The following is a 23196-nucleotide window of genomic DNA, read 5'->3' on the forward strand; positions in this document are numbered from 1 at the left end:
AATGACAAACTGATATTTTCCAAGCAGGTATTATTCAAAAATGAAGGGAGGGAGGGAGGGAGGGAGGGAGGGAGGGAGGGAGGGAGGGAGGGAGGGAGGGAAGGAAGGAAGGAAGGAAGGAAGGAAGGAAGGAAGGAAGGAAGGAAGGAAGGAAGGAAGGAAGGAAGGAAGGAAGGAAGGAAGGAGGGTGGGTTTGCAATCTGGTGCTAATAAAAAGGCACCAATTAGATAAATGATAAAGAGAGATTTTGACAAATGCCCACCAGAAGGTTCACCAGTTTTTGCTTTTAGCAAATGGATATTTTGTCTCTAGATACTTGTTATCACAGCTATTTTGTTATGTCTCACAAATTTTTTTAAGGATTAAAAAATGCTACTTTCATGAAATGTTTGGGAGTAGAGCACATATCAGGAGTTGCATTATTATTCAGTTCTAAGGCAGATTTTCATGAAGTGGATTTTAGATGCTCTATAAAAAGAAGTAAAAACACATATTACTATTTTAATTACCGAATGCAGTACTTTCAGTGGTAGGAGGGATTATAAAAGCACCCCAAAACTTATTCCAGACTGAATTTAAAATAACAAATGCGGTTCAAATTAAGCAAGGGAAAATGAGTCATATCTGTTGTAAAAATTCAAATTTTATATATGTATCAATGGATCTGAATTGGTAGTGACTCATCAGGAAATGGATCTTGGGAATCAGTTTGTGTACATGAATCATATTCTTAAAATAGAACTGAACATATATTGAAGTGGCATTATGATTTGAAAGAATAAAACTGCCAATATAGTAATGGTTTTCCCCCCCTGCAATACAGGCAGTCCTCGACTTACAACTATTCATTCAGTGACCTTTTGAAATTACAACACTGAAAAAGTGACATGACTATTTTTCACACTTATGACCTTGTAGCAAACCCTCGGTCATGTGATAAAAATTTGGATGCCTTTTATAAAAATTATCTTTCAAATCATCACATAAAAGTACCGTATTGTTGGAATATAAGACGCACCTAGTTTTAGAGGAGGAAAACAAGGAAAATGTATTCTGAGCCAAATGATGTAGTAATATATTGTTTAATAAAATACCAGTGTAGCAGAATACTTTTAAAACCATGTATACTATTTAAAACCATGTACACTTTTTACAAACTTCAATCTTGACAGCTTTAAGTCTTATGGACTTCAATTTCCAGAATTTCTCCTGTCATGCTAGCTCAGGAATGGGAGTTGAAGTCCACAAGTCTTAAAATTGCCAGGTTTGAACACCCTTAACCCCTAACTCAGTTAGTGAAACTCAGGTGGTAGAGGCCAGAGTGCAGGGGGCCAAATGAGAAAGAGATAGAGGACCTAAGTGGGTGGGAGGGGCTGACATTCTCTTGAAGTTATAAGCATGGATTGTTATCGTCTGATCTAATCACATGACCTAAGGGACCATGGCAACAAATATATTTTGGGGAACTGGACTTAAGTACTATTCAACTGTAACTTTAAACAGTTGAACAAATGTGTTAAGATATTCATTAACTGGGAGAGCCATGTAAATAAGATTAGCCAATGAATATGCATATCAACTAAGTCGGCCAATGGGACCTTGAACCCTTCTGAGTCTGTGCAGAGAATCGAAATTGAAAATTAAGCTTAAGACTGGGCGTGGCTCATCTTCTCTGTTCTCTGTAGTGCTCTGCTGAAATGAAAATAACTGTTCTTTGCTGTCTGTAACTGCTTGAAGAACTCTGCTAATGGTATTGTAAATTCATCTGTTCTTATGTTTATAAAGAAGTTATTGAACTCAGGTGAATCAGTCATCTGTGTGTGCTTCTGGTTTTGATTTTGCAACAAACTTTAATAAAATGTAACTTGAGGGTTGCCTGTAGTCTGACTACTATTACTACACTCCTGTCAGGAACACCAAAGCACTTCTGAATTGAAAGGATTGAATAGAGACACCATCCTTGTCCGGACAATGCCTAGTTGGGATCTCCTATTTTTATTTTATACTGGATAACTTCCAGAGTAGATAACGGTAAAATAGCCCTAACCTGTCTTGATGTCAACAAAATATTAATGGTTTCCTGGGAAGCAAACTAAGTAATGTGTTCTGAATGATGTGACAACTAAGCAATCAGGTGGATGACTCAAATATCATATTTTATTTATCTACTGTTTCTCCTCAAACTAGTAGTACAGAATGGAATGCCCCAAAGACCAATCTTGGACTCTCTAATTTAGGCCTGGCAGGCCACTCATATCTTGGCTCTGCAAAGGCAAAAAAAATGTTGCGATATGTCACAATCCGGCCCGCAATGTGATTGCGTTTACTGCTGCATCTAATTTTTATATTTTTATTAAAAGATCCAGGTGAAAATGTAGAGATAACGCTTACCAAAGGAAATAAAACCAAATGCACAGATATAGAATGATGGAAACGTTGGCTTGGTAATAGCTATGATGGGGGGAGGGGAATCGTAGAAAAGAGTTTTAAACTGAATAATATTATACACACACACACACATGGCTGCTTTCTCTTTCAAAATGAAAATATTTTTCTACTGATCTATTAGTTCACTGAAAAATCAACATCTGAGTCATTCAAGGCTTTTTACTGTGCACGCACACTTGTACTGAACTAGTCTACTGATGCAAATGTTTTGCTACATTTCTGCAACGCTATGGTGTAGATTTACTGAAAGATTCTAGAATCTGATTCTATATTTTGCCTTACAGGAAACAAATTCAAATTACAATATATGAATCATTTTCAGAAATTATTTGATAGGATAGCTGCCTATAGTTATTTTGGATTTCAACTCACATGCTAGATTATACCAGAGTGCTAAATCCATAAAGACAATTTTTGCAAAATAGAAATGAAGTTGGAGTTAAAAACTAAAAACAAGCAATTCTTTTAGATAATATATACAGTATATGAAAACTGTACTCTGCAATTCTAGGTAAGGTAAAGTAAAATAGCACCTTGATATGTTCATTCACATTTAAAGAACCTGAGAATATTTCTTTCAATAACCCATTTAGTATCTCCTAAACAGAGGATTAGTGACCTTGAGGAAAAAACAAAATGTATACAAAGCCAAAGATTTATTTGGAATAAAAGTCTTAAGCTTATAATGAGCTATTAAGAAATTCCTCATTCTAGCTTAAAGTAAGAATCCTCTGTTTTGAACTTTATATTCACTTTAATCCTAATCTAGTTTTAAGAATTTATAAGCACGTACAATTATCCCTGGTTTGTGTCCAAATCTGCAATAAAGTCAATTCTTTGAAGAAATGACACAGACACAAAGGTATGGAGGTTCTATTGTGCCACTAATTTATGTTTATTTGAAGTGGTTTTTTAAAATGTTAAATTGATAAAATATAAGCTAGCAGACAAAGAACAAAGGAAACCCTGGTCTAGGCTTTGTTCCATCTTTCAGTAAGCTCTTATTAAAACCTCTGGTAAAACACATGGTTTTAGGAGGATTAACAGAGGAACCAAATTTATGGTTGTGCATTTAGTGTAATAGTTAGGTAATATGTTTTGTGTACAATTCTGATCTTGCTTATACCTACAAGCAGCCTTTGGTTTTGATGAATTTCAGAGTGTATACAGGAAACATTTTTAGTAAGAGTGATGTGTACAAAATACCTTTCCACAGCTTCAGGCTGGCATATATAGTCAGAAACTGATTAAAAAGATGAAACTAAAAAATGAATATTTAAGGAATACAGCAAAGATAAAAGAATTAAGTAAATTTGGCAGAACTAAAAACAATGCTTGGGAACCTTAGAATCAATTCATCATGCCAAAAAAATAGCCTTTCGCATCATGCCATTTACAAGTAGTGCTTGAGTTACAAACATTAGTTCAGTGACTGTTCAAAGTTATGGCAGCATTGAATGAATGGTACAGTACTTATGCCTGAATCCCCAGAGTTACAGATGGTACAGCTTAATTTCATAGGATCAAAATTCAGAAGCTTGGCAGCCCACCTACACATACAACCTCAGGAAAGCTTCAAATCCACCTACCTGTCTATCTCCCCCACCGCCTCCCTGCACTCTAAAGGTGACCTGGCTCTGCTACCCCAATATGATCTTTGCCGTCTTCTTGATCCTGCTGCTGACCAAGTACACCTAGCCTGGTACTTCATGGGAAAAGGTATTGGCTACCTGAAGCTGAGATTGCGCAGAATGGTTTCCTTGCAAGGCCTCGGAAAGAAGTCCTCATCTGACCAGCAGCTGCCTAGTGAAAGGCCAGACAGGAAGAGAGGGGCAGTCGTTTGGATGCCGGTGGAGGAGGAAGAGAAAGAAAGGAGGAGGAGGAGGAGGAGAAGGAAGAGGAGAAGGAAGGGGAGGAAAGGAAGAGGAGAAGGAGGAGGAAGAAAAGAGGACGAGGAGGAGAAAAGGGGGAGGAAAAGGAGAACGAGGCAGCAGGGCTGTCAATGAGGGCAGAAGCCAAAGCGGGGCTGTCAAGGAGGGAGGAAGTCTCTCCCAGTGACCCAGAGAAAAGAAGCCCTCCCTTCCATCTGGGCAGCCTGGAATCAAGGGAGTGTTTTGCGTTCTCTGGGCGCTGGGGGAAACGCTAAGTCTGTCTCAGCACCCAGACAAATGGGAGGCACAGACTCATGGAGCTCAAGAGAGGAGAAAGGTGTGGGGGAAATGAGCACAGTGGGGTGGACAGAAACAGGAGGTAAAGACTCATGGAGCTCAAGAGAGGCTCTTTTTGCCTTGCTTTGTTGGGACTGCCACCTCATGCCACGTCTCGCTCATTGCTGCCCACCCCCCACCCCTTTAAAAAAAAGCCTTAATGTTTTGGATTTTCCTAATGGGCTTGCACGCATTATTCGCTTTTACATTGATTCCTATGGGAAACATTGTTTCATCTTACGAACTTTTCTTCTTACGAACCTCTTCACGGAACGAATTAAGTTCGCAAGACAAGGTACCACTGTATAAGCAACCAACTACTGAAGTAAGATTTATAAAATGCATGATTCCAGTGGCAATAATTTGGAGAGAACCAAGGACACATCATGTAGAAACATAGAAACATAGAAGTCTGACGGCAGAAAAAGACCTCCTGGTCCATCTAGTCTGCCCTTATACTATTTTCTGTATTTTATCTTAGGATGGATATATGTTTATCCCAGGCATGTTTAAATTCAGTTACTGTGGATTTACCAACCACGTCTGCTGGAAGTTTGTTCCAAGGATCTACTACTCTTTCAGTAAAATAATATTTTCTCATGTTGCTTTTGATCTTTCCCCCAACTAACTTCAGATTGTGTCCCCTTGTTCTTGTGTTCACTTTCCTATTAAAAACACTTCCCTCCTGAACCTTATTTAACCCTTTAATATACTTAAATGTTTCGATCATGTCCCCCCTTTTCCTTCTGTCCTCCAGACTATACAGATTGAGTTCATTAAGTCTTTCCTGATACGTTTTATGCTTAAGACCTTCCACCATTCTTGTAGCCCGTCTTTGGACCCGTTCAATTTTGTCAATATCTTTTTGTAGGTGAGGTCTCCAGAACTGAACACAGTATTCCAAATGTGGTCTCACCAGCATTCTATATAGCGGGATCATAATCTCCCTCTTCCTGCTTGTTATACCTCTAGCTATGCAGCCAAGCATCCTACTTGCTTTCCCTACCGCCTGACTGCACTGTTCACCCATTTTGAGACTGTCAGAAATCATTACCCCTAAATCCTTTTCTTTTGAAGTATTTGCTAACACAGAACTGTCAATACAATGTAAGTAACTGTTATTTTTGTATGGTGCCTCCAATTGAGAAAGGTCTTAATAAGAAAAAAAAGTTGTTTGTGTAGTATCCAAACATTCCATCAGCAATACGTCCAACACCTCATGGAGAAGGACTACCAATTACAAAAGCGCCTGAATCTTTTGTAGTTGAGTCCAGTGAGGAAGAATTTTAGGAGGCTTGTAATGATGACATGACTCGGATTATCTGCCATCCACATCCACTGAACCGCACCGCATAACACAAGTGGAATTGAATGACCTAATAAGAGATCTGGATCTTCCAAAGAACAAAACAGAGGTTTTAGATTCCACTAAAGTAGTGGAATCTCCTGCCAAGTGATGTTTGTACCGTGACCACCAAAAAGACCACCATTCTTTGATCAGGAAAGTCATATTGCTGTTTGTAGCAACATTTGTGGTTTAATGTCGGCCATCCACATAGATTGTAATCCAGATGAGTGGAGGTTGTTTGTTGATGCTTCCAAGATGAGTCTTAAAGCTGTATTGCTGCATAATGGCAATCAGCTACCATCCGTTCCTGTTGCTTATGCAGTTGCAATGAAAGAAACGAAAACTTGAAAGAGCTCTTAAGATGCATTAACTACGGCCAACATCAATGGTCAATCTGTGGTGACCTGAAAGTGGTTGCTATTTTACTCGTCTTCAAGGTGGATATACTAAGTATTGCTGCTTCCTGTGTGAATGGGACAGTCGTGTGAAAGAATTCACTATATCAAAAAAGGCTGGCCTCTATGGCAGACATTGCAACCAGAGAATACAAATGTAAAGTACCCAGCACTTGTAGACATCACAAGATTTTACTATTTCAATTACACATTAAGTTGAGATTAATGAAAAACTTTGTGAAGGCAATGGACAGGAATAAAGCAGTTTTCATGTACCTGATAAGTAAATTTCCATCACTTAGTGCTGCAAAAACAAATTAAGGAATTTTTGTTGGCCCACAAATTCATGAACTAATTAACGATGATGAGTTTCTTTCTCTGTTGCATGGCAAGGAAAAGACTGCGTAGGCAGCATTTATGTCAGTGACATCAAATTTTCTTGGAAACAATAAAGCAGCAAACTACAAGGAAGTGGTTGAAAAACTCATCCAGGTCTACAAAAATATTGGTTGTAACATGTCCTTAAAAATAATTTCTTACACTCTCATCTGAATTTATTTTCATCAAATTGTGGAGCAGTGAGTGATGAGCATAGGGGGCCCTTCCATCAAGATATTGCAGCTATGGAAAAAAGATATCAAGGTAAATGGAGCCCATCATTGCTTGCAGACTACTGTTGGACAATTGTAAGACAATTCTTTCCTTGAATCCAAAAGAAAAATCAAGAGAAGCAAAAGGACACAAACTGAAGGCAAGATTAATGAGAAATTTAAACTTTTCAACATTTTAAACTTGTTTACGAATTTAGTTTTTATTGATAAACATGTACAATTGATTATTTCATGTATTCACTGTTGCAAATATAATTCACTTAATTTTAATAAAAATATATGGATTTATACATACGTATTAAGTTTTAGTGCATTATTTGCCCATTACCTGTAGTTGGAAAATATAAAATGTCCGTTGCATGAAAACCAGAGCCAACCAACAAATTTCATTAGTTCATATTTCATATTTGAATTCAACATATGAAATTCATTAAGAAATAGCATATTTCATTTCTGCAACTTAAAAATTGAAAATTTGTAGAACACTGTTATCAATCATTTTATTAAATTGTTCATTTAACAATTGTCTTGGCCGATTAATGACGGCCACAAAAAAGATCGTAAATTTGGATTGGTCGCAAGACTCATGTCTCATAACTGTGACAAATTAGAATTGTGATGGGTAAACTCTTATCTACTGCCAATTTGCTTTGACTGTTAGGAGTTCAGATTCTTATAGAAAACTTCATAAATCTATGTATTCATTTGAAATGCCTCGATTCTTGATTTCCCATGTTTGATATCTATTATTTTAAAATACTAAGAAGATGATACATTAATCTAGACGAAAAATTCAAAAGTCAAAACAATGTAAGAATCATATACAACAGAATTTTAGAAATCCTCAGATTACTTATTTTGCTTAATATAAGAAAGAAAACCATTTTAATAAAATTAAGATGCCAGTCTTATTCATATATTTGAATGGAAAACAAAACAAAAAGACTGCTTTTTGGCAACATGAATTTGAACATATCAGATCATACTAAAGAAATGTCCCTTTACAGTTACCAGTCTATTTGAAATTTTACAAACAATGACTCAGCATTATATTTTAATTAGGCGGCTCTTTTGAAATCAACATAAAATACAATTAAAATATTAATTTTGTTCAAACAGAATGTGTGTGTGAATAACATAACTTTAACTAGTGAGACAAATTCTTGCTTCTTCAAGAAAATAGTTCACTTGAAAACTGCCTTGCCACTTTCACAGCAGATATTACTATTTCTATCAGTATATATTTAGCAACAACCAAATAAAAAGTAATCAAGTGTTTGATATACCAATCCCAGTTTTAAATACAGATGATGTTAAACAGGCTGGTTGAACTATTTGTAAACCAGTCCTTTCATAAATGACTAATATAAATAGAGTGGGAGTGACAGTCCACTAAAATTTGGATATCTTCCTTGAAATACTTAGTTCAAAATATTTCTTAGTGCGATAGTATAGGGAATAGACATTTTGAACTTTGTGCATGGCAAGTTGGTTACAAAGTACCTGTAACTGTATTTTTTTGCAATTAAGCGCATTATCTCTTAATTTCTATATGGTTGTGCAAAAAATATACACCACTGAATAAATAATCAATTCTAAAAAAAGTCTGAATAAAAATATATTGTAAAATAATTCAGCATTTTCTTTCAGCAGGCTCAGGATTGAAATGTATTGTCTGCTGAAATCAAATTCAGAACAAAAAAGAATGGAATTCAAGTCCTTAATTTTGCTACTGTTTTACTGAAAATGAAGTTTATAAGTTTTGTTTTTATTCCTATGATCCAGATGTACACATAGTACATCAGTTACCCGCTGTTGCCTGGAATATTTACCTGATAAAATCTAATTGTGGAGTGAATGCTAGCAAAATACCTACAGAAATGCTACCTAAATATGTTTAAGTATGTATGAAAACATTAGAGCAAGGAGAAAAATAATTATGATAAGAACACAATTGTAATGAAGACTATATTAAAAACCATTAATTAATTATATTTACACCCTGCATAATTTTTATTAAGTCAATATGGCATGCTTGTTTCTTCAAAATTGCACATCTCAGTCAAGTAGGTTAAGCTGAGATAATGACTGCTTAAAATAACAAAATGAATTACATGGTATAGTGAGCAATAGAATCTGGCCTTTTAAGTTCTTGTTACTAAAATTTAAAATTTATTATAGATAGCATGTTACATTAACTATATAAAGGTAGGAAAAATAAGAGTCACTGTGGTATCTATTTAAAATTTAGGCAGAACCCATTTTCTAACTTGATGCAATATATATTTCTCCTGTTATCTTGTACATAATAGGTTTATCCACGTTTGCTGTAGAAATATATTGCTCTCTAAGAACATTATTCTTGTAGATAAAATTACAGTGGTTCTTTTTCTCTACTTATTGATGCTATAATTGACTTTGGGGACACAGCAAAGTGTTTGCCATACAAAAGATTTCACAACTAAATGTTCTCCAGATTTCCTGGGCTAGTAGTGATAACAGAAGATAAAATATAATACCTTTGGTGGCCAAAGTTAAAGAAAACTAGTTTTAGACTTTAGCTAACACAAAAATCTTGTTGACTTCTTATTGAGATACAAGTCACTTTGAATTGAGCTGACTAGAATAGAATCCTCAATGAAACAGAAAGACACAAGAACTGTAAGAGTTAGACAGTCACTATAATTTATGCTTGTGAGAAAATTAGCCACAGTTTGTGGAGATACTATGCAAGTTCCATAATACAAATAAGAGTAAATGCATTATAAAATAAAAGCTTTGGTATTGAAAAAAAGTTAATACAGGAAATTAACCCTAGGGGTTAAGAGATATTTGTCAATAATATAACAACTCCTGAAATAGTGAACAGGATATGAGAGCAGATTGCAAATTTAGATTTCAGCTAGTCTAAATAATAATCTGCACATATGTACATACCAATTAGCTGGCAAATTAAATTTTTACAAAAAATGCAGCAAGGAGTTTTTTTGATGATTTGAGGCACTGCTTCTATCTATCCGGTTACATGTACCCATCCCATTCAATTTTTAAAAAAACTATCGGTTCTGTGGGTGTGGGTTGGTGGGCGTGGCAGGGGAAGGATACTGTAAAATCTCCATTCCCATCTCACTCCAGGGGAAGGTTACTGCAAAATCCCCATTCTTTCCCAATCAGCTGGGACTCGGGAGGCAGAGCATAGGTGGGTGCTGGGCCAGTCCAGAGGTGGCATTTACCGGTTCTCTGAACTACTTAAATTGAGCCGGGGTGGTGCAGCAGGTAGAGTGCAATACTGCAGGCCACTAAAGCAGACTGCTAGATCTGCAGGTCAGCGGTTCAGATCTCATCACCGGCTCAAGGTTGACTCAGCCTTCCATCCTTCTGAGGTGGGTAAAATGAGGACCTGGATTGTGGGGGCAATATGCTGGCTCTGTTAAAAAGTGCTATTGCTAACATGTTGTAAGCTGCCCTGAGTCTAAGGAGAAGGGCGGCATAAAAATCAATCAATCAATCAATCAATCAATCAAACAAACAAACAAACAAACAAATTTCCACTTCCAGTTCTCCAAAACTGGTCAGAACTGCTGAATACCACCTCTGCCATCCCATGAAGTCTAACAGAAGATGCATGTTACAATCCCATCTCCTAAGGATTGCAATCTGCTGCAGTCCAGGAAGAGAATATTTTCTATGTGGCGCCTGACCTTTAGAACATCCCAAGAGCTTAGACTTGTCCTAGGGATCTAGCTGTGGTGTAGTCTCTGTCCAATGATTGTACTGAATATTATGAATAAATTATACTCTTCTGCTGATTATATTTTTATGTTTTCAATACGTTTATAATAATATTTAGCATGTTTTTATATATTTGTTTTTTTATGGTTTATTGGGGTTTTGGTCCTTTTTAAAAACTATTGAATCCTGAGTCATCTATAGGAGATGGTCATCATATAAATTGAAAGAACAAATAAATGAAAGTTTATTTACATATAAGTACATTCATATTGCATGACTGTAGCCCTTGAGACGCTACAGGATAAATCCAAGGGTATTCTGAAAACCTCAACTGCAATAAGGGGTGTAGAATGGGGAAGGGTTCAAAGATAAGCAGAGACCATCGTAGGAGTGAAAGAAGCCAACTTTATTCCAAGAGCGAATGCATCAATCCATCAATCCCAACTTATTTTCTTGCCAGCTTTCTTACAGGAATTTTTTATCTCTATGCAACTTTCAGCTATGTGCACTAGCAGTTTACATGTTGTGGTAATTCATACACAATGAACAGTACAGCATTCATAATGTTGAAAAATGCAAGGGCAAAATCTAGGGAAGTCTTGGCAGTAGGTTTTGAGGTGTCAGCAAAAGCACTCCTGTTACATTTTGATACAAGCTAGAATTTTCCCGGGGTTGCATTACCCCAGGCCTACCCAGAGCTCCATGTGTGCAAAGCCTAGGGTTCAAAACTCATGCTAACTTATGATAACAGCATAATGTGAACTGCGCATTCATGTGTGGCTTTGTGTCACATCTGGGCTTGCCTATCCATGTGACCTTAGACCTACACAAGGAATACTACAAAGGGGCAAGTTGGTGTTAGCAGAAGGAAGTACAGTGCACCTTCGAAAGGCTTATAGCTGTAATAAATTCAAACTTTTCCATAATCTAACATTGCATTGCATTGGTTCAACAGCACACGCTGTGGAAACTTTTGCATCTCATTTGGAAACAAAGAGCCCAGAGCATGGAGGAAGAATGGAGAGGCACACATAGCAAGATGCTTGAAGTCTAGTGTGAAGTTTCCCACAGTCTGTGTTAATTTGGGGAGCAATGTCATCTGCTGGTGTTGTTCCACTGTGCTTCATTAAGCCCAGGGTCAACACAGCCATCTATGAGGAGATTTTGGAGCACTTCATACTTCCTTCCGCAGCCAAACTTTATGGGGATGCTGACTTCAATTTTCCAGCAGGATTTGGCACCTGCCCAAACTACCAAAAGCACCAAAACCTGGTTCAATAATCGTAGGATTACTGTGCTTGATTGGCCAGCAAACTCGCCTGACCTGAACCCCATAGAGAATCTATGGGGCACTGCCAAGAGAAAGATGAGAGACATGAGACTGAACAATGCAGAAGGCCGCTACTGAAGAATCCTGGTCTTCCATAACACCTCACCATGCCATAGGCCAATAGCTTCCATGCCATGCCACATTGAGGCAGTAATTGCTGCAAAAGGATTCCAAACCAAGTACACATGCATGCTTATACTTTTCAGAGGTCCAATATTGTTCTATGTGCAATCCTTGTTTTACTGATCGCAAGTTAAATTCTAATTTTCTGAGATGGTGGATTTGGGGTTTTCATGAGCTATACTGTACCCCATAATCATCACAATTATGACAAATCACGGCTTGAACTATCTTGCCTTGCATGTAATGAGTCTCTCTCATCTATTATGTTTCACCTTTTAAGTTGCATTACTGAAATAAGTGAACTTTTACACAATATTCTAATTTTTCGAGTAGAACAATTAATCAGTGGAATGACTTGCCTCCTGAAGTTCTGAATGCTCCAACACTGGACGTTTTTAAAAAGAGATTGGACAACCATTTGTCTGAAATAGTATAGGGAAGTGATGGTTAATCTTTTCGGACTGAGTGCCCAAAGTGTGCACAAACACCCCAAATGCAATGTGCATGCGGCCCCCCCTGCATGCGTCCCACACATGCAAGGAAGAGACCAGCTGGCCGTCGGGAGACACATGTACATGCATAGCAAAGATGAACTGACGTGATGGCTCGTGTGCCATCAGAGAGTGTACTGCCTGCCACCTCTAGTATGCGTGCTATAGGTTCATCATCACAGGTATAAGGTTTGTTGTTTAGAAAACATAGTAAATCATGTCAATAGAAAAATTTACTTAAGACAACCTCAAAAAAACAGCTTTAGTTTAGTATGCTGTTTAACATACAATAGTAGTGTTCTTAAAATTTGTCTGTGTTCCCAACCAACATAAGGAGAAACATAATTGTTCCAGTTTGCTAGTACTGATTTCCATAACTTCAAATTTCTAAACTAGTCTAAAAGTTAAAAGCACGTAGGAAACACAATCTATTCCATACCATTTGACACATTCAAGAATCACAATAATCTCTGCAATGATGCTGTGCTCCTATATGATTCATAATCACAAGTAGACAAACTAACATTTCATATTGAAATATATCCTTGGTGCTCTCTGTGCTTGTTTTTTTGCAGACATTTTGTTACCCTACTGTCTAACATCTTCCCTGCTAGAACAGAATGGAATTTGCAAACTAAACCTTGCACCAAGGACTCCACAATTCACTCCCAAACTACATATATTCTGGTCTATTGATATGGAAATATTGCTAGTGGAATAGCAATGGAATTAAGAAACATCAGATTCACATTTTGTATTCTCTAGTAGAATTACTCTTGCTTTTCCAATTTTGTTTTTGCTTTTACATTTTCATTTTCATTTCATCTCATCATTTCTCTTTTTTTATGTTATTAAATAACTGCAAATTCTTTTTTACCCATTATACAATTGTAAGCTCTCCCTGAGGTAATAACTAAATCAAAAAGAGCTCAATATTTTAATGCTTAGAATCAACAGTGATAATCTTGGGGCTCAGAGGAGTTCTTATCAATAGCAGCAAGACATTTACAACATGACACCTTGCTACTTAAGTATTTTTGTATGTTTTTGTTAAAATAATATTTAAAAATACAGTACACTAGGCTAGGAAACTGGGCAAATACTAATGTACAGTACTCTTCTATCCACAAGTATGTTACTGCATATATAAAAATATAAAATGTATATTTTAAAAAGTGTATATAATATCTAATCTATAATTAAGTATTCCCATTTAGATAGAGTAATCAAAGTTACTGTTTTAGATATTTTTTTTGTAGAAACAGATGCAGCCATAAAATAAAAACATCCTCTAAGTAACTATATTAAATTATATATTGGAAGAAAGCATTTTTGTCTTGTATTAAGAAATGATTTTTTCTTAGTTTAAAAGCTGTGCTAACCACAAGTTCCTTTTAAAATATTCAAAAATATATAAGTTCTATATCCTATCATACCTTACAATTCAAAATACCAAATTAATAAAAACGTGACGTACTTCCCAGTAAGAGTGATACTTATGTTATCTTAGACAAAACTGCTGTTATGGTGACTAGTACAAGCAACAAATTCCAATTTACAAAAGATCATTTCAACAAAAATATATTTAAATGTAATTGGGATTTCAGAAGTTGAACTCCACTGTTTATTTCCACCATTTATCAGCAAAGTAGATGCCTTGATGGAACATGTTCAACTTCTAATTCTAAAGTTACATCAGATGTTGAAGAATGCTATAAAACAAATTTAGAAAAGCATAGGAATGGGCAGAGAGCAAACAAACAAAGTTTATTTGTAAACAAGTGATTAATAATGCCAGTCATTATTATTTGAAATATATATATGGTATCTATCTATCCATCTTTCCATCCATCTTCTGCTTTCATTTTTAAATATTAAACTATACAATCTATAATAAACACTTTAATTTATGTTTATATTAAATATTTGATACAAAACAAAATCAAGGGGGATTTCAACTGAGACAAAAGGCATTTGGAATTCATACACATTTCAGAGATTTTAGATACCAAATAATTTTTTTAAAAATTAGCATAAACCTCCTATATATATACAGGTGAATAATTTCACTACGAAAGTATAAACCATTTAAAGGATATTCTTTTTGTTGAATTTTTTTAAAAAAATTATCTTATTTACAGAATTTTAATTCCACGAGATTTGTTATGAATTCATCACATAACATTTAATATAATAAAAATATGAAATGGGTAATAAAAGGCAACTGCAACAAGTACATACTATAAATTTTTTTCTATTAAGAGTTGTTTAAAATCAAATTAATATGAAGCAATATACACTGCACTGCAAATCAACCTTCTCTATATAGTGTCCAAACTAGTTTTTTTCCTTCATCACAGTAATTGTTATGAGTGAAAACAGAACATATAGAAAGTAGAAAACCTATGCATGTTCTGTGCTATTTCATGTATGCTTATGTTTTTAACAAAGTCTGAAAAAAGTAAATGAACAAAATAGTCTAATGAAAACTGGATTATGATATTCAATATACAATAGTTTAATATTTTATTCCAATAAGAAACTCACATGTAAATTATATCTGGTTAAATAAAAATCCATTGGAGCTCAACTTCCAAAGGAACAGCAAGTTTATTAAGAAAAATAAATACCAACATTTGTTAGAAGAAGAAAAATTATGTACTGTAGAAATTAAAGAAACTTCTGTTACAATATATCTGCCTTAAATCACTTAAATATATTAAAACATTAAATGAAAAATTAATTTTACAGGAAAAAAGGATGTAACAGCATAGAATTAAAATTGTTAGATGATAACAACAACTTTTATCCTTCTGAATGTGAATATGGAACATTTCTTCCAGAGTTACCAGTGACAAAAACACTACTTCCTATAGCTTAATCTGCACATTGTCCTAAATTTATTGATATTCAGTATTAAAATTGCTTTAAAATCCTACTATAAAAATCCTATTTTATATTTAACTGGCTAAAATGAGTAAAGAATAAATAAATACATAAGATTGTTGTCCAATAAGGTATCATGAGAACCAATACACAAATACTGAAACTAAATGAAAATTGAAACGAATTCATTGACCTTAGCTACAATGTAATCTGAATAGCAAAGTAGTCATTTATTTTTTCTCCTTTATTATCGTAATTATAAAATGTAAAATTGCAATAACTTGCCCGCACTGTATAGCCTATTTTTCAAAGAATTAAATAATATTTTAACCAAAAGGATAATAAACACAAACATATTATTACTATCTTTCATATTACATAAAAGCATTCTATTAAGTTTAAATATTATTATTATTATTTATTAGATTTGTATGCCACCCCTCCCCGAAGACAGAAAAAAGTATCTTACCTTGAATATCCATTGGAGAAGACAGATCTGTTTGAAAAATTCAAAGCCCCTACTGGTGTAAGGGCATCATCTCCAGATCCCTGGCATCTATTCCAATTTTCTGAACTAGCAGGATGAGATGGAATGGCATTGAAAACTGGTTTCTTATCCTGTTGTTGAGTGACAGACGCAGTATTCAAATCATAGTGGTAAACTTGTCCTCCAGAAGTGCTAACACCATGAACAGAAATGGCAGATGTTTTATTTCCAATCATACTTGGCCCAGAAAACTTAGCCTGGCAGTAAGTTGTGCCTATTTTCTCCTGCTTTATTACTCCAGGGGTACACAATTCAATAAAATCTTCTTTTTCAGTTTTCACTTGTGGCATCAGCATTGTAGAACTTGACAAAAGATCCTCACATTCATTAATATTAGGCTTTGTGTCTGGTAAAATGGGAGGCTTGCAATCCTCCATTTCATTTCCTTCCAAAAGAAAACTATCATCCCCACCAAGAGGCGAAAGCAAGCTACTTTCATCCAGAACAGGATCAATTCTCCAAGGGCTTCCATTTGTTTCTCTTCCAGGAGATACTGGTGGCAAATCAAAATCTTGCAAAATATCAAAGGTGCTTTGGTCTTCCGAAAAGAGCTTCAAGTTGCTACTGTTACTGTCAACCTGGCCTTGTGCTAAAGACCCTTGATTTAAAGTAAGATCACGACTAGTCATAGCTGGGAACTCTGGTTCTAGGGAAATATCGGCAGATGCAGCCCCTTTTGAGCTTTCCATCAGCCTTGAGGATTTATTCAAGCTTGCTATGCTTTCTTCAAGGAGTCTAAAATCTGTTTCTCCGGAGGAGAGGCTGATTTGGCCTTGGTGAGGAAATCCAAGTTCATTTCCCATTACTTTTGTATCGGTTTCACCCATATACAGTCCCATTGAAAGTGACACTGCTTTGGAGAGATCCGGCTGCGGCACATTGCTTCCTAACCCCTTTGGCAAGTCACACAGAATAGGTTGCTTGGAGTCAGATTGAGATGAGGCAGACAGGGTAGACACAGGAGTCTTGACAGAAGCACCACCCCTAAAGGATGGATGAAAGTGAGCACTTTTCCCTCTTTCTTCCCCTCCGGTGGATTTCAATGACTCTTTGGGCTCCATTACTTTAATACTAATAAAAAAAAAGAAAAGAAACCACCATTAGCCTGAGATCAGAAATATAAGGATTTACGAAGTACTGACCCCAGAAAAAAAGAATATGAAAAAGGTAGACTTAATAGCTTTCAATGTTTGTAATGAGTAATATTTCTAATACAAAGCATCCTAATGGCTTGAAAGTTATCTTAATTTAATCAAATATTTGTCTAATATAATCAAACCACACAAAAAACAAGAGATCAGCTATTTAATAGAGCATTTAATTCATGTCAAATTAAAGGCTGTTCATAAATATTACAACAAAAAGTAACTTTAATGTGTATACTTTTCTTAAACTATTTTATTTTCAAGAATTCTTAGCCGGCTGTATTCAAATATTGTTGCATTTGTATCCATCACAATTTATAAATCCATTCATCATCTAGGTTTCTCAGTATGATCTAGTGACTTAACTTTCATTAAAAAAAATATTACTATAAAGTATGGCTGTTAATTTAGAAATAGAAATTTAGAAATAAGATCTTATTCTTAAAATACTAATAATTAGTTTTAGTATGTAGTATAATGCCTATCCTTAGCTTCTTTGCACAGATTTTCCAGAAATTTATGAAACTGCCTAGAGTATTTATGAATGGTAAGAAGGCAATTTACAATAAACAAAAAGGCAACATATACAAATGACCCAGCCGATTCTGCAATATCCTCTTCAAAAGTTGCATGAAACTTTTAAAATTCTTTTTGGGCCTTGACAAAAAGAATTGTGCAATTTTAAAAGATCCATACTATAACATAGCTCTAAAGTGGTTTTTTTTTACAAAAAAAGAGGGAAGGACAGAAAAAGAACCGGAGTTACCACATTTGACAAGTTTCTCTCCTTGTCATTATGTGACAGAGAACGCCAAAGGGATAAATCTATCATATGATTCATTTGCTGGAAGAGAAAAAAGTAACTCCAAAGATATTTAATCTTTTTTGAGTTGAAATTCTCCTTCTTGTAAAGATGAAAAAAAGAAAGAAAAATGTGTCGGGACCTGTTGAGCATTTGCCTGGCACGCCCACTTCTGCAAAATAACATCAGCCCTTTGCTTTAAAAAAAAATAAATTCCAACCAAGTCCAAGTTTTTAACTCCTTGTATGTTTCCAATCCGTGGGGCCGCCAAATAAAAAAAGGGGGGGAAACGAAACAGGGGAGGTGATAGCATTTTTTTTTAAAGTGAACAATTAAACAAACAAATAAACCTTGCAAATAGCCTTTAAAAAAAAAAGTCGCGGGGAAGATAAAGCTGAGGGAGGGAACCATTACATAAGATTTCTACTACTTTTGCAGTTCACTCCCATACACGTCTATCAGAAGAAAGTTCGTTTGAATTCAGAAACCCCCGGCTCCTAAGTCAATAGATACGGGATCGCAAACTTAAAATCGTTCCGTTCCAAGAAGAGATCCTATTTTGGACATTCTCTTAAACCGGATTAAAATGAGCCAAAGATGGTTGTGGAACAGAATAGGAAATCCACCCGCACCCACCCACATACCCTCCTTCCCTCCCTCGCCTACATTATACATATAGGCGCGTACATATACGCTACGTTGCCTAAACACACACCAGACACTCTTTTGCCTCGTCCCCGTTTAATGAGGAAGGACTTTAAAGTTAAGCGACGCAATGTATCGCGGGGAAGGGGATCCCACCCTTCTCCGGCCTCACCACCACTCGGCAGCAAAGCCGCTCGGTCTTAATGGCGGGAGTGGGAGGGGGGGAGAGAGAGAAGGCATTACTGACAGGGCGGAGGGTGACCTCTACAGAAAAAAAAAAAAGCACTCGGCCTCCGCTTCGGCCGTGCATCTTCCGTTGGAGAGGCACGGATCCTAAAAGTAGAAACCATTCCTCTCTCCCCCACCCACGGCCCACACCTAGGAGGGGGAGAAAAAAAAGAGAGATGTATATACATATACCCCTTACCGTATCCAGTGGGGGCGCTGGGAGTCCTCCTAACCACCAACTTCCATGGCTCCAGCAGGCAGCGAAGCAAATAAACAACTTGGTGGGGACTGGAAGGAAGCAGAGTTACGGGGCGACGGGATTGGGTGTGGGGTGGGGGTGGGTGAAAGCAGCCGCCCCTTTGCAGATGAGGAGGTAAGCAGCCGCCCCCCTCCCTTTTCCTCCCCAGACGCACTCACTTGACAGGCAGACCCGCGCTCTCTCACACGCACGCACAACGCCTCAGCCCCTCACCTGCTCCTCTCCCACCCGCCCCCGCTCGCGTGCAGCACACGCACGCCCCTGCCCCCGCGATTAATTAAAGTCACACTTTCTCTCCCTCTCTCTCCTTCTCCACGTCTCTCCCGCCTCCCTCTGCCAGGGCGTCCCGCCCTCCCCTTCTTCTTCTTCCCCCTCTCCTCCTCTTCCTTTTCTTCCTCCTCCTCCTCCTCTTCCTCCTCCTCCCCCCCACCCGCCAGCCACTCCGTCTGCGCTCAGCTCTACGGGTTCTGCCCCAGCCACAAAATGGAGGACGACGACGACGGTGCTAGCAGCAGCCGCAGCCGCGGCAGCCTCCGCCTCCTCCACCTCCTCCTCCTCCTTCCCCCTCCCTTCCCCAGACCAGGGAAAGAGAGCAGAGACGCGGCAGAACGGGAGGGTGGGGAGCGCGCGCCACGAAGGGGCGCGCGGGCGCGCGAGCCCACGGCCTCGCGCATTGCGGGGCAGCCGAGGGGGAACGGTGCAACCTGTTGACTGAGAACAGTAACTGCAACCCCCATCAGGGCCTCCTCCTCCCCCCCCCCTTCTCCAAACGTGCCGCTTTCTGCTAACAGTTTCTTTCCCCTTCTTACCTACCTTACTTTCTTTTTCCTTTTCGGTTTTTCTTATCTCGCCCGCTGCAGCCTACGGTTTCTTTTTTGTTTGTTTGGTTGGTTGGTTTTTATAAGCAGCTGCAATGTTGATTTAGAAGTCAAGCCCACTGCGTTTTTAAAAGGTAACTGCGATGAGTGACAGGCAGCTTTCGCGTATTTCACTTATGAGGAAATCCTAATCAACCTGGCGAACTAATTTTTTTCCCTTAAATGAGGTCTGGGCTGCTGAAAGGAGGGTGAAAAAGACCAAACGAGGGACGACGAAAACAGGCAACAAATCTTCAGAGGGGATTGAAGGGCGAGCGCTGACGTTAAGCCGAAATGACAGAAAAATATTTCGGTATTTCCTAGGAAAATAACACTTTTTAGAATTGTAAATGCGGGGTGCTACCTTGTATATGTGTTATGGGGAGGTAGAATCGAATCTACCTAAACAGGAGATTTTTTTGGGGGGGGGGGGAGCAGCTAATGTGTATAAATTGTATGTGATAGACAATTATTGGCTATTAAGTGGAGCAGGCCTGGTCAATACATGTCTCATTTTGAAAGAATTTTCAATATTAATTATAGGTCAGCAAAAAAAAATCAAGTTCTGCATTAGCTAATGGTGTATACAGCTCATTTGTAAGATGATATGAGTCCAATCAAAACAGATTGGAAGAAGTCTTACATGATGAATTTCTGTGCATATAATTATCAATTTGGTATCTGCCGTATGCAGTATTTTTTCATGTAGTGTCCACATGCAGACACATACTTCTTAAAATATATACATATCTATGTGTGTTTTTGATTCAATTAAATTTTGTTTAATTCAATTTAAGGTATACAGCGCATAAGAGTTGTGCAAACATTCACAGCACTGTTTGGAACCTAGAATGGCTACTGTCAGATGTCCCAAGCTGGAAAAGACAGTGGTGATCTGAGTGTTTAATTTCAGTTAGCATTGAATAGTTCTGCATGCAAAATAAAGCTTGGCTGCTTTGAATGAATCCATGCTTGAATTTTATTTTTATAGTTTGGGATTGGATATTTTTTTTTAAATAGAAAAAACAGCCAAGTAAGTTGAATAGTAGGAATTAACAATACCATGCTTCTTTGTAGGTTAAATTAGATAGAGTTAGACAGGGTGGGTGCCATGTACAGAATGAAGGGGCAAAGATGTAGTTTCTAAATCCAGACTAGGGGAAAGGATTGAAGGATCCATATTTATCACCTGCTTCTAATTTTGTGCAGTTTGAATAGTACTTGCAATTGCTTGCTTACCTAGTAACCAAACGTTATCTGACAAATAAGCTACTGCTGTTTTTATTTTTTCTTATTAAAAATTAAACAATGAGTTATACTTCATGTTTTGTTTTGTGTTGTTTTCTTTTATAGCAGATAGCCTGCAAGTAAAAACAGGTAAACAGATATAAGACATAATCATGCCTTTTAAACTAAAAAAATTCATGGCTCTTCATAAATGTTTGCTCATTGATACCTCTTAAATCCTTTGAATGAGAATATTCTAAAATATTCTAAATATTTCTCAAGCATGTTTAACAAATAGAATCTCCATCTATTTTTTTAGTATTCTTCCTTGCTACCCATGCAAGGAAACAATAATGACATTCATCGAATCATACAGATATGCTGGTCTTACATATATTAAGCAAGTTTTTCATACTTTCATTTCCTTGTCTCCCAACTTTATACATATCTCTGCGTCTTCAAAAATGGAAGTCATTCACCTGGGAGCTTGTATCCAGACTCTTCATAGTAGATTAGTAGTAGATGCCAGGGAAACTGTATGCCAAAGTCTCTATGGGCAGGAGAGGGGATATAATGTCAAGCTACCAGTAATTTGTTGGCTGAAAACTTGTCATGCTGCTGAAGCAGCATTGGCATTGAAATCTGCTCTAATTTGAGCATATGAAAAGTCATGGAGGAGGAAATGGGTCATTTAAAATACTGTAGTCCATAATGTCCAGCTGGCCAGCTATCCTGGCAGAGCAGCAAGACATCTTTCTTCAAGGAAGGAAGATCTCTAACCAATTGTTGTGAGGTTGTTCTCCCCATTCTCAAGGAAAAGGAGAGAAAGAAAAAAAATGAAAGAATTGCCTGAAGATCATCTAGCTGAGCCTGTACATATGAATCCTGCTGAGTGCAGATTTGATCAGATAGGGAAAACTTGCCTTCCAGTCCCAAGATGATTATTATTATTATTATTATTATTATTATTATTATTATTATTATTATTTATTAGATTTGTATGCCGCCCCTCTCCGCAAACTCGGGGCGGCTCACAACAGTAATAACAGTATACAATGTAACAAATCTAATATTAAAAGTATCTAAAAACCCGTCATTTAAAAATCATACAACACAAACATACCATACATAAACTATATAAGCCCGGGGGAGATGTCTCAATTCCCCCATGCATGGCGATATAGGTGGGTCTTGAGCAATTTATGAAAGAGTTTCCCAGAGTGAACCAAATACCAAAGAAAAGAGGGGAAAATGTTTCTAGGTGCAGAATGGAAATGGGATGGGTATTGTAAAGAAAGGAATGTTCTGGTTTATATGATAAGCCATCCACTAGTTTATTCTGCAAGCTAGAAATGTGCCAACCTGAGTTGTGAATTTGTGAGAAGTCTGTTCCAAATTGTGGTCAGTTTAGATTTCCTCTGAAGAGATGGCATCATTGCTAAAAGACTTCTTTAATAGCCAGAAATATCCTAATAACTTTCATGTAAATATATTTACCAGAAAATACAGGCAATCCTCAATTTACTACCATAATTGACTCCAACAATTCAATTGCTAAGTGAGACACTTGTTACATAGGTTTTGACCCATTTTATGACATTTATTGCCAGAGTTACCATATTTTTCAGTGTATAAGACACACTTTTTTACCTTTAAAAGGTGCTTGAAAAATTGGGTGTATCTTATACACTGAATGTTGCTCAGACCGCCTGGCAGCCCACGGCTTCCCTCCCCGCAGGAGACTGGCAGGAGTTGGCTGAGGAGTCCTCCCAGCAGGCTGAAAAGTGGCTCCGGAGCAGGGCGGAGATGCTCGCCTGAGCCGCTTTTCAGCCTACTGGGAGGGCTCCTCAGCCAATGCCAGCTGGCAGGGGTCCCAGCTGGCAGGGACAACGCATGCCATCCGAGTTAGCCGGT

The 23196-nt window shown here is 37.2% G+C and overlaps 1 protein-coding gene across 1 annotated transcript in view; it reads right to left on the reverse strand.

Moving 5' to 3' along the window:
* Window positions 1-20214, reverse strand: part of NR3C1 (nuclear receptor subfamily 3 group C member 1) — a 70469-nt gene extending 50255 nt beyond the window's left edge. The window contains exons 1-3 of the mRNA XM_070739349.1: window positions 20012-20214; window positions 19139-19227; window positions 16042-17190 (exon numbers count right to left, since the gene is read on the reverse strand). Coding sequence (XP_070595450.1) covers window positions 16042-17180 — 1139 coding nt within the window. The 5' untranslated portion in view covers window positions 17181-17190; window positions 19139-19227; window positions 20012-20214. The remainder of the gene's footprint in view (window positions 1-16041; window positions 17191-19138; window positions 19228-20011) is intronic.
* Between the last annotated feature and the right edge of the window lie 2982 nt (window positions 20215-23196).

The sequence above is a fragment of the Erythrolamprus reginae genome, chromosome 2 (assembly GCF_031021105.1).
Source record: "Erythrolamprus reginae isolate rEryReg1 chromosome 2, rEryReg1.hap1, whole genome shotgun sequence".
In the NCBI taxonomy this organism is placed as follows: Eukaryota; Metazoa; Chordata; class Lepidosauria; order Squamata; family Dipsadidae; genus Erythrolamprus; species Erythrolamprus reginae.